General features: G+C 40.8%; 1 protein-coding gene and 1 pseudogene across 1 annotated transcript; both read left to right on the top strand.

Annotated features, from left to right (window-relative positions):
- The first annotated feature begins 1,839 nt into the window (after nucleotides 1-1,839).
- Nucleotides 1,840-2,637, top strand: LOC149012312 (uncharacterized; annotated as a pseudogene).
- A 3,588-nt stretch (nucleotides 2,638-6,225) lies between these two features.
- Nucleotides 6,226-10,937, top strand: LOC149012311 (uncharacterized). The gene is made up of 3 exons (XM_089159908.1): nucleotides 6,226-6,667; nucleotides 6,812-6,871; nucleotides 9,683-10,937. The coding sequence occupies exons 1-3, from the start codon at nucleotides 6,235-6,237 to the stop codon at nucleotides 10,603-10,605; spliced, it is 1,416 nt and encodes a 471-aa protein (XP_089016034.1). The 5' UTR covers nucleotides 6,226-6,234; the 3' UTR covers nucleotides 10,606-10,937.
- The last annotated feature ends 1,284 nt before the right edge of the window (nucleotides 10,938-12,221 follow it).

Raw genomic sequence — 12,221 nt, 5'->3', positions numbered from 1 at the left:
TCAATCAGCAAAATAGATTCTAATTTCAAACAATAAACATGAGATTTAATATGCAGAGAGATCCTAACAGATAATAGATGCAAAGCCCTAACTCAATTTCAAGAAACCCCCATGGCCGAACCACTACACAGGTTAAATTGCCAAATCAAAATTTGATTTCAATGAATTGAGAAGAGAGATTACACACAAACAACTCCAATTGATCAATTACAACAAAAGCCCCAACCTAATTTAGGTAAAACCCTAAATTAGGGTTTCGGTCAAGAATTAGGGTTTATCAGAAAAATAATTGAAGCAATAGAGATTCAAGAATCAATCAAATAATTAGCATACACGAATCAATGTTAATAGAAACACAAATCAACAACATAATCTAGGTTAACCAAAAGTTAACAGACTCAGGCAAGGAACGAAAACAGGCTCGATGCCAAAACTGTTAAGAAAACTAACCTAACGCAGTGGAATAATCAACAATAATGGAAGAGAAGAAGGAATCACACACACATAACACAGGGTTTACTTGGTTCGGTCAGAGACCTACATCCAAAGATGAGATATGCTCTCACCAAGCATATGCAATCTTCAAATAACAGAGAAGGTATTACAGCCCTAAGCCTATGACAAACTCTATACAAGACTAGAGATCAAACAACCAAGGTAATGAAACAACCACACCTGATACAAGATGCAAACCCTGGATGAGATCTCTCCTGCGTGAATCCAAGAACACCAACAACCGTAGTCTTTCCACGCACCAACAGAAGATTTTGTTCTAGCCTTGATCAAGAGCAAAACACCATCACCAAGCACAAGCCAAACCTTCAACCAGAAGATGAAGAAGAAGCAAACCCGAGAGCAAAACCAGAGAGCGATCGTGAGAGAAGAGAGAGTGTGAATCGTATGAATGAAACGAAACCCTCAAAACCCCAAATTACATAACCTCAAATAAAGAATTGAAATTAACCCCTTGTCCTTAGAACAAATAAATAAGACACAGCCAGTCCTAACTTAACAGAATGACCATACTGCCCCTATTACATATTACATTTACATTGAAATATTTTTTGGAAAAAACCCAAATTACATTTAGATTCATTATCCAATGTCTTAGATTACCTTGAGAGATAGTACAATGTTAATTGTATCTCAAATTAGAGTTTTATATGTGATTCGATCTTCTCTCTATATAACTATTGTTGATAATTGAGATTAGTAGATTATTGGTAGTCGTCCGTTTTCTTCCCCTCAAGATTTCCAACATAAAAATCTTATTAGTCTCTATGTTCAACTTTTTTCTTTTTTTGTGTAATTATTCTCAATATTTAATCTCAACCTACTCGGAAGAGAAACAACTCGGTTAAGTACCCACAGGCCTTGGCAGTGTTCCACTTCTTAAAAATGCATATTTGCATTTTGGATCATCAAAACAAAGGGACTTACTTCCATTAACGAATGAATTCATGAAGCTCGCTAGCCCTAGCTAGCTTTCATCATTCTAAGTGCATGAAAACTAGGCACTGCTGGTGAGAAAGAAGTGTGAATGAAGGAACAGGGAATGGCGCGGAAAGTTAGGTCCAAAATATGCACCAGTGGTTCTAAAATAAAGTATGGAAATTTTTGATAGGTCATGGAAGCCAGCAAAATCACACTGAGTATACTAGTGCGCTTGTGGGAATATGTATCTCTATTTGTTGGTTTAATGGGCCACAGAGTGGGACGCTCAACCCTTCTTATCATGTGCTCCTCAACTACTCAAATCAAATAACGCGGATTTGGACCACTAGAAAACTCCTATAAATAGCCGTGTTCGACCTTCATTCTCCAGCCATAGTTGTGGGTTTTAAACATTTTCCACAATGACTACTCAAAGGGTTTCTTGTATTCTCTTCTTTGTGTTATTGGGAATTGGGATATGTTCTGCTGCTAGAGCTTTACTCACTCTTGACGAAAGAGTTTCTGCTGGCTATGGCGCTGGCCATGGCATTGGTGGTGGGGCTGGTTATGGGGGAGGAGTCACAGGAGGATATGGTGGTGGTGGTGGAGGGGGCTCTGGAGGTGGTGGTGGTGGGTATGCCTTGGTAGGCCAAAAGGGTGAGGAGGCTTATGGTGGTGGTAGTGGAAGCGGCAGTGGTGAAGGTGCTGGCTATGGAGCTGGCGGAGCACATGGAGGAGGTGGTGGAGGTGGAGGTGGAGGTGGTGGGGGTGGTGGTGGAGGTGGAGGTGGTGCAGGTGGTAGTGGCTATGGAGGTGGTAGTGGTAGTGGTAGTGGTAGTGGTGCCGGATCTGGTGCTGGAGGAGAACATGGTGGGGGATACGGTGGTGGAGGTGGCAGTGGTGGTGGAGGTGGTGCCGGCTCTGGTGCTGGAGGAGCTGGAGGATCAGGCTATGGTGCTGGAAGTGGTGAAGGAGGTGGAGCTGGCTACGGTGCTGGAGGTAAACACGCTGGAGGCTATGGAGGCGGTGGTGGTAGTGGAGGAGGAGGTGGTGCAGGCTCTGCTGGTGGAGGAGCAGGCCATGGTAGTGGCAGCGGTGAAGGAGGTGGTGCTGGCTATGGAGCTGCTGGGGAGGTGGTGGTGGTGGTGGTAGCGGTGCTGGTGGCGGTGCTGGAGGAAGCCACGGTGGCTACAAGCCATGAAAGATGCCATAAGATCTTCTATTTAAGGGAGTGCAATCTCTCTGCTTCAAATTATAATTGTTATCAAGATAGATTATTAAGTATGGCAAGCTCTTAAAGAACTTGAATAAGATGATCAAGTTTTTATTGTATTTGGAACGTATTGACGTGCAAGAAGATAATTATATGGCTTTTTGAAATCAGTCTCCCTCTTACTCTCTCATGCATTTTTGCAACCTTCACTACTCACTAATGTGTTCCTCAATCCTCATTTCAAATAAAGACACCTTTTGAATGCATACAACATCCCAAATATATCATTCCCGTCCTCATGTAATAAACATTCCTTCTATGTAAGGATATCGTATAGCACAAGCGTTAAACTATATAAAAATGTTACATGTTACATGAATTCTTTGCCCAACTTAAAAATTGGACTTACATTGATATACTTTAATTAGTGGCCAACTTTAATGACTGATCTGTTAGATCGACTTGTAAGGTAAGTAGAGGGCTTGATGGGCATCCCAAATGATCCAATAGGTCGATCGACCATTCTATAAATATGTACTTTATGTTCTCTTATTAAGTTATCGTGAGTTCAGAATTTTTGTCCTAAAATTTTACCATGTTTCAGTCTGAGTTAACAAAATTTACACAGAAAACTGACATTATACTAGTGAGAAATAAACTCAGGATCAGCAGGTACTCCATTGTAAAACATTTTTTATAAGAATATCTTGAATCTAAGAAGGATTTAAATTTTCACACAAACTTCCACCACTTTCTTGAAAGGCCCCATCTTACCGAAAGTATATTACCAATTCAAATGGTCGCTTTCTCTGTGAAAAAGGAATCATTTTGGGATACGAAACAATTCCAAACATCATCATAATTAGAAACATTTACACATGAGATAAGCTCCACAAAATGGACAGGGAGAGCGACCTACTAAGAGAATCATATTCCGAGTGTTGGTTGAGATAAAATCAGCCATTGTGCCTCTTGAATGTGAACCACCTAGACTAGAGAAAATAGTTTTAGGATGGAGAGCCCTCAACCAAGGGTCATCCAAAAAATCAGCCACGAGACCATTGCAAATTTTCTTCATAGAAATACTTTTGGATGGGAAGTTTCAAGTTCTAGAACATTTTTTCTTTTCTTCTTCTTTATTTCTTTTCTTTTTCTTCTTTTTTTTTTAGGAAAATATATTTTCTTCAAGACTTTAGCTCAAATAGAATTAAGTTGGGTTTTGATCTCATCTTAATACAAGAAAAGAAAGGCATAATTCAAGCTCCCCCATAGAATCTTTTAGCAAAACTTTCCATTCTAAATAAGAACACTAAAATGTATGAGTTGAGATTCTCTATTCTCGCAGCTAAAGAATTGTGCTCCCTTCACCACATATTTAAGAGGAGAGATTCAATTTGTTAGTGCTGAGAGGTGGAGCCCCTCCTAAAATGTGGTAGATGGATGTGAAGGTCCTCTACTCTCGTGGGTAGAGGCGAATGTAGAGGTTCTAGACTTAATATATCTGGCAGATACTAGATACACCTTTTTTTCTTTTTTATTTAGTGATTTAACTAAGAAGCTAGTTTACCATAGTACTTTTTGACTTCCTTTAGGGTTTTATAGCTAGTTCCTCGAGCAAGCATTGGCTTACTAGTAAATGACAAACAACTATGCAAGAACATTATAGAAACCAGTTTAGATAGAGTTGAATCAAGTTTTTTAAAACTTGGTTAAGAATCATTAAGACTGGGTCCAGATGAAAAACGATGTGACTAGATTAGAATATCCAATTAAATAAAACTTAGTATTTTGTGCCAATCTAGATAAACTCAAAAAATCTTGTCACTAAAAAATGAAACTTCTCTTTAAAACTCGCAATTCTATTTTAGAGAAAATCAAACTCTAATCTCATTATTGAAACAACCTCTGGTGGTTTAAAAAAAAATAAGAGCAATTGCACCTGGCACCCTAAAATGAAGGCCTTAAAGTATTGACACCCCACTTTATGTTTAAAAAACACATAAATCCTATTCTGATAGAAAAGTTATTACTCTGTTAGTCATATTTTTGCAAAGACTATTTTACCCTTGACTTATTTTTCAAGAAATCTATTCTCATTTATCAAAAAATAAATAAATAAATAAATAAAAGAAAAAAAAACTAACTTTAGTTCAACCATTTCACTTCTCATTTTTCACTTTTCATTTTTTATTTCTCATTTCTCCCTGTGTTCACGTTGAAGGTTTTCTCCCTCCATTCAACCATTTTAGGTTCAACAATTCTTTTGGAGGATTCTTGGAAATTTAGGTTCTCACTGAAGTATGAAATTTTCATACAACGGATTTCTCCTTCTACCAAATAATAATAATACAATGAATTTATCCATGGATAAGATCCAATTATTTGGGAGAGATGTTTGGACTTTAAGTTCACTTTCAAGGTTTAAAGATTGACAGTTTCATATATTTTAAGGGTTTGAAAGGTTTTGGATAACCTGATTCCATTAACATTCCATCAATCACATGCACATTCTCGAATAAGGTCGTCTAGCAGAACTACAATGATTTGAATTCAAGCAAGCAACGGAATAGCTAAGGAGTGAGATTCTACAAGAAAAACAACCAGCAAATTCAAGAAGGTAAAATCTGAAGATGCTATTGTTAAAGTGATAATAAATCAAGGCGATCAACCAACTTGTTATTGATTTCCCAATAAATTTATTTGCCATCACATTAAAACAAGATCTGAGGAAGACCGATCGCTTGACGAAGTGAAGAATGATGAAGCCAGAACTCCGAATAGGTTCTTCCGCCTACGATGAAGATCGGTTGTGAAGAACGATGGATTTTTCTTTTTCTTTTTTTCTTTTAGATTTTAGTAAGGTCATTTTTTGAATTAAAAAAAATTAACAATGGGTTAACAGTTTCACTAACAGAATGGACTAGTGTGTTTATTGAATTGGGGTGACAGTGTTTCTTAAACATAAAGTGGGGTGTCAGTGTTTTAAGGCCTCCATTTTGAGGTGCCAGTGCAATTTGCTCAAAAAATAAAGTCAACTTACAATAAAAAACCCTGAAAATATATTAATTTGTTATTTTTAACATTTTTTATGGAGTTTTTTTTTTTATAGTCTTTTTATTTATTTATTTTCACTAGTTGATATATATTTATTTCAGTAAAAAAAAAAAGAAAAAGAAAAAAGGCATGACTCACTTTGACCAGATTTAACCAAACAGAGTTCCCACATTCTTCTGAAACCGAATACGAGCCATAGAAAATGTGATATGAATGCAAGAAATCTGTCATGGAGAGTGGCCCATACACTAAACCTGCCGCCCCTTGAAAAAAGTAAAAATAATACCATCTGATATGGACGACAGCCGTAGGCCCATAGTCACACACGCTATCGAGACTCTACTCTACTCTCAAGTCTCAAGTGTGACTCCTTGAGTGACAAACCTAATTCCCTGTGCATGTACCAATGTGCTTCTCAACAACTCCATAAACGCATTACGCGGTTCTGGGCAACCCTAGTACAGCTACATTTCTTCTATAAATACTCACCTTCTCGCCTCTTCTCAACACGATGTACGACTTCAAGCTCTTTCATGGCTTGTCACCGAGTTCTCAGTTTCCTCTTCTTCTTTGCTTTAGTACTGGGCTTAGCTCTTTGCTCTGCTGCTAGGGTCCTCCTCAATTTTGAGGAACGAACTGGTTCTGGGCCTGTCAGTGTTGGCAGCTCTAAATATGGAACAGCACTTTCCGGAGGCCACGGTGGTGGTGGAGGTGGGTTTGGAGTAGCCGGGGACCATGGTGCTGGGGGATATGGTGGGGGAGGTGGCAGCGGCATTGGTGGTGGTGCTGGTTATGGATCTGGTGGGGGTACTGGTGGTGGTCATGGTGGAGGTGCCGGTGGAGGTGGTGGTGGTGGTGGCTATGGAGGTGGCGGAGGTGGTGGAGGAGAACATGGTGGTGGTTACGGTGGAGGTGGGGGTCATGGTGGTGGAAGTGGCTATGGTTCTGGTGGAGGTTATGGAGGTGGTGGAGGAGGTGGTGGAGGTACTGGCGGAGGTGGTGGAGGAGAACATGGTGGAGGTTATGGTGGCGGTGGTGGCCATGGTGGTGGGGCTGGTTCTGGTTCTGGTGGAGAACATGGCGGTGGTAACGGAGGTGGAGGAGGAGCAGGTGGCGGTGCTGGCGGAGGTGGTGGTGCTGGTCATGGTGGCGGAGCTGGTATTGGTGCTGGTGGGGAACATGGTGGTGGTTATGGTGGCGGTGGAGGTGGTGCAGGCTACGGAGCTGGTAGAGGACATGGCGGTGGTGGAGGAAGTGATGGTGGCCACAAGCCATGAGAATTCCGAGAGAACATCTAGCAAAGTGTTTCTCTAACCCTCTGTATCTGCTTAGCAATACAACTAGAGTATGACAATGGCCTTCTTTACCCATGGATAGATAGTAATAATTGTCAACAGCCAGATCAGATCAGATCACTAAGGAGTTCGAGCTTTTAGACAAGTTGAATAGGATGTGTGCCCAAAAAGAAAAACAAAAAATAAAAAAGCAAGTTGAATAAAGATGCTAAGTTTATGTATAATTGTATTGGTTGCTTCCGAGGTTTTCTTGTAGGTTTTTTGTTTCCAAACATTAAGTAACCTTAATTAAAGAAGTATTTAAGATTAAATACTAAACAAGCTAATCCAGAAACCGAACTAATACAAATAGATTTCTTGATTCCTCAATTTGGCCCACCGGGCCACTTGCCAATTTACCCGATTAAAAGAGGTACCAGTCGTAATTAAACAAAAACTATTGTGATGTTGATGTTGGGTTTCAAAATATTTTGCTCACCACTATATTCCAACATCAAGAATTCAAGATAAGTTGTTTTATGGTTGAGAAAATATAACACACTACTGTTAGGCACTTTTGTTTTATTTCTACCAGTATTTTATTCAATTTGATGTGCACTTATTAAATTTGGATGTTCTCATGTATTGAGCTTCAGCACCATGAGGGACAAGAAAATACTAGTAATTCGAATTGGGGCTTAGATATTTAACTAGTTAAACCATCAATTGATCATTTCAAGTTTGCTATCCTCCCTTCCATAGATTACAAATTACTTGTCATCATATGATATGAAGGGCAACTTGATCATTTCCATTAGTTGAATGGAATGTTGGTTTTTATCCAAAAAAAAAAAAAGAAATGGGATCTGGGTTTAGCTTTCCTATCCCTGACGGGGACGCTTTTGCATTCAGCGACAGTGCCTTCGTTGTTGGACTCTATAGTTATGGACGAGGCTCTTCTGTGTTAGAAAGGCATTGTTGGCAACAGTTTCGCAACAAGGATATTGTTGTTCAAATTTTTAGTGACAAACAGTAAATGGTTAGGTTCTTCTCTGAGCATGTAGTTTGGGGTGTTAAAATAATGTTGTATAGTCTTAGTCCCACATCTAGTAGAAGTGAGAGTTGTTATCCCACATCGAAAAGAAGTGGGAGTTTGTGGAGAATTTTAGTCCCAGTTCGAGTAGATGTGGGAGAAAAGATAGGATGGGAAGAGGCTATAAAAGGATGTATCCCCCTCCACATGTAATTCATCCCAAAATCTTCATTCTTATATATTTCTTTATCTATAGTTGAGTTTTCTCTCTTGCTCGTGGTTTTTTTCCCTTTAAGGGTTTTCCACGTAAATTCTTGTGTTCTTCTTTTCTCTTATTTGCTGATTGTTCTATTCGATGGATTTTTCATATCCCAACAAATACAAATGTTTGACAGGTGCAGGAAGATGTGCTATAGCTCTCATGCCTGGTAGTTCTCTGGATGTATATTGGGTATTGTTTATTCCAAGGGTCTCAATTGCAGTTGTAGACACTCTAGCTAGAAGGGCCAAGTCGGTGCCAAGTTCGACCAATTCCTCTGCTTGGTTGGTGGACTCCTTGCATCTAGGTTGTTTCTTCTTGTTATTTGTTTAACCGAATGTCTTTTACCAAAAAAAAAATAATAATAATAAATAAATAAAATAAAAAATCTTCCCATATCTCTCAATCCTCTCTTTCTTGCAAATATAAAATATGATAACAGAAATACACTACAAAATAACCCATGAAATATACTTAGATCATGATAGTTGGAAATTGGACCCTAACCAAAAGTGCTTCCTCTTGAACAAAAGTATGCTTTTAATGCATGGAAAAACAGGAAATAATATCAATTTATCTCAGTGGATCAGCCCTAGATCCCTAAGGGGATAAAGTTAGATCATACCACATATGATCCACTATAGGGATTCTGTGAGATGGCACCCAACACCCATGTGGGATGAAACATAAAATTTTGAACTTACAAAATAAATCGTTAAGAGGTCATCCATGCATGCATGCCAATGCTTTAGACTCGAGCAAACCTAGGGTTAAAGTTTGTATTGGTGATTTGACCTACCGCCAGCTGGGCATGATGATCTAACCCCTTTATAGTGCATACAATTAATGTTTCCTTAAGCCTAGCTTTCAGATGAATTTTGGCATCCTTCCAGGTTTGATCACCATTAGCTACTACTCATTTGATCCGATTCTTGATAAAAATGGCAATTAGGTTTGCAAGAGATCCATCAGAAGAAAGAAAATGGCATTGTTTGAAATAAAAGCAAAGTTAAGCCTCACACTGTCACACATGTACAGTATATTTCAACTAACCCCCTCCATATACTTTTCCCTTTCTTGGGTGATTTTACATCATCATCTAATATGCACGACAGCCAAAGTCACACTATCGAGTCTTCTCTACCCACTTAAGTTGTGAAACTGCAGAGTGGTAGGCACTTCAAAGTGCCTGTGCATGTGCCTCTATCAACAGCTCCACAAACCCAAAACGCGGTTCTGTTCTGGGCCACCCCCCTCCACTCCATTTTCTTCTATAAATACTTCCCTTCTCTTCCACTACCATCTCATCTCGAGACCTTTCATGGCTACTCAAAGGGTTCTTGGTGTCCTCTTCTTTGCTTTAGTGGGCTTAGCAGTATGTTCAGCTGCTAGGGTCCTCCTAACTTTTGAGGAAGGGACTGCTTCTGGCTATGGCGTTGGCCATGGCATTGGTGGTGGCTCTGGGTATGGAGGAGTTTCGGGAGGCTACGGTGGTGGTGGAGGTGGCGGCTCTGGTGGTGGAGGTGGCTATGGAGTGGTAGGAGACCATGGTGCTGTGGGGTATGGTGGTGGAGGTGGAAGCGGCATTGGTGGTGGTGCTGGTTATGGTGGAGAACATGGTGGTGGTGGTGTTGGCTTTGGCGCTGGAGGAGAACATGGTGGTGGTTATGGAGGTGGCGGTGTTGGCTTTGGCGCTGGAGGAGAACATGGTGGTGGTTATGGAGGTGGCGGTGTTGGCTATGGTGCTGGAGGAGAACATGGCGGTGGTTATGGTGGCGGTGGTGGTGCTGGAGGAGAACATGGTAGTGGTGGTCAAGGTGGTGGAGCTGGTGGAGAAAATGGTGGTGGTTATGGTAGCGGGGGTGGTCATGGCGGTGGAGCTGGTGGAGAAAATGGTGGTGGTTATGGTAGCGGGGGTGGTCATGGTGGTGGAGCTGGTTACGGTGCTGGTGGAGAAAATGGTGGTGGTTATGGTAGCGGGGGTGGTCATGGTGGTGGAGCTGGTTACGATGCTGGTGGTGGTTATGGTGGGGGTGCAGGAGCAGGCAATGGAGGTGGCTATGGTGGTGGTGGAGAACATGGTAGTGGTAGTGGTGGTGGCGGCGGTGGCGGTGGCGGTGGCAGTGGTAGTGGAGGTGGTGGCGGCGCTGGTTATGGTTCAGGAGGAGCATATGGAGGTGGGTATGGTAGTGGTGGAGGATCTGGCGGAGGAATTGGTGGAACCCCTGAGGGAGGACATGGTGGTGGCTATGGGGGTGGCAGTGGTGCTGGAGGCGGAGGTGCAGGTGGCCACGGTGGTGCTGGAGGTGCCCACGGTGGCTACTCCAACGTGCCATGAGAATAGCATCAGCAGCACTTTGTCTGTTTATTAGTATTACGTACTCTTCATAATAATTTGGTTTTGGGCGGAGAATATTATTATTAGTCTTTCACGTAAGAATGCTAAATCATGATGTTGAAAAACCCCATTGAGTTTCCTGCTTCTTTCTTTTATTACGTGTTAATGCAATTATCCAACACTTACTTCTTAGCAAATCTTTTGTGTAATGTGCTAAAGATGCATCTGCAGTAGTTGGGAAGCATGGAAATCGTGAGAGGTTTTTCAGGGCCCACCGACTATATTCTTATTAATCCAAATTTTCTTTTAAAAACAATATTTATAGATAACAAGAAAAGGTGCTTTCTTTTAACCCACTTGTCTAGATAAAGTTCGTTATCCATTTCTTCAACAGATTAACACTATTTGCCGGCCACCAACGAATGAATCGGCATATGTTAGAAATCACAGAATCAATGAATTCCACCCTCTCTGGCTATAAAATAAGTTTTCTTTTCTATCTTTGCATCCTAATCTTTCAACTTTATCTAAAACATCATGGAGGAACACTAACGGAAAATAATCATTGGATCGAATCAAGAGATTTGTAATAGTGTTGTTATCTCTTTTTTTTTTTTGTCGATCTGAGGTTCATCCGGACCAGCTTGCACGCATCTTGATTACATATTAAGTGTCGTTATCCATCAGACCAAGTTAAAGTCCGTTAATGATATAAATGGTCATTTTATATATTCCAATCTAAACCCATGACTGTACGGTCCGACCAGTCATTCTGTGTAGCCTAGTTGGACCAGACAGTCTATGGTAGGGTCGACCATTGCGTCAAGGAGCCTAGTCAGAGTAAACTTCTATCACCTGTCAACTACCTAGAAGGATAAGTCAAGTAAAGAACTCTTCGTAGAGCTACTTTCCTAACACAACTTTTCTATAAAGTTATATTCGAAGTCTAACTCTGATATCTAAAGCTATATAAGCACCTTAGACTGGCTTTATGTAGTAAGTATTCATACTCTGTGTGATCAATTACTTAAATTCTCTATTGAATAGTTGTGATTATATCTCATTGGTACTGACTTGCTCGTCGAAGACGTACCTCGACCAACCAAGGTTGAACACGTGTTTTGCAGGAACGTGACAAGAAGGACGAGCAGGATTTCGTATCAACAATTGGCGCCGTCTGTGGGAAACACATCAAAAAGTCATGGTGTGAGCAAGATCAAAGATCGTGAGCGATAAGGAGGTTGAGGATGAGGTCGATAAGGAAAATCCTCCACCAAAAACCTTGGAGATTTCTCAGCAAAAGGAAAATCCCGACCAAAGGAAGGAGAATCCCAAACAACCAGAGCAATCTAACCAAGTCGCAATAATGAATCAAGTGGATGAGCTCCAAAAGCAACAATCGGGGCTACGAAAAGAAATCTCATCCCTGAACGAACTGGTCAAGATGACCATGTGTCAAATAATTGCCCCGGGAACAGGTTCTCAAGAAAATCAGGAAATACCAGAGGGAAGCAAGCATGACCTCCTAATCATTCCCGACCGAACACTTTGACCATCTCAAGGACACCAACAGAAACTGAAAGAGAAGGTGGGAGAAAAGCCCCGAGCATCGAATG

This window comes from Hakea prostrata, chromosome 6 (assembly GCF_041222555.1).
Source record: "Hakea prostrata isolate BN-2017 chromosome 6, UWA_Hpros_2, whole genome shotgun sequence".
In the NCBI taxonomy this organism is placed as follows: Eukaryota; Viridiplantae; Streptophyta; class Magnoliopsida; order Proteales; family Proteaceae; genus Hakea; species Hakea prostrata.
The sequence above is the reverse complement of the archived record's forward strand: the minus strand, read 5'-3'. Positions and strand labels throughout refer to the sequence as shown.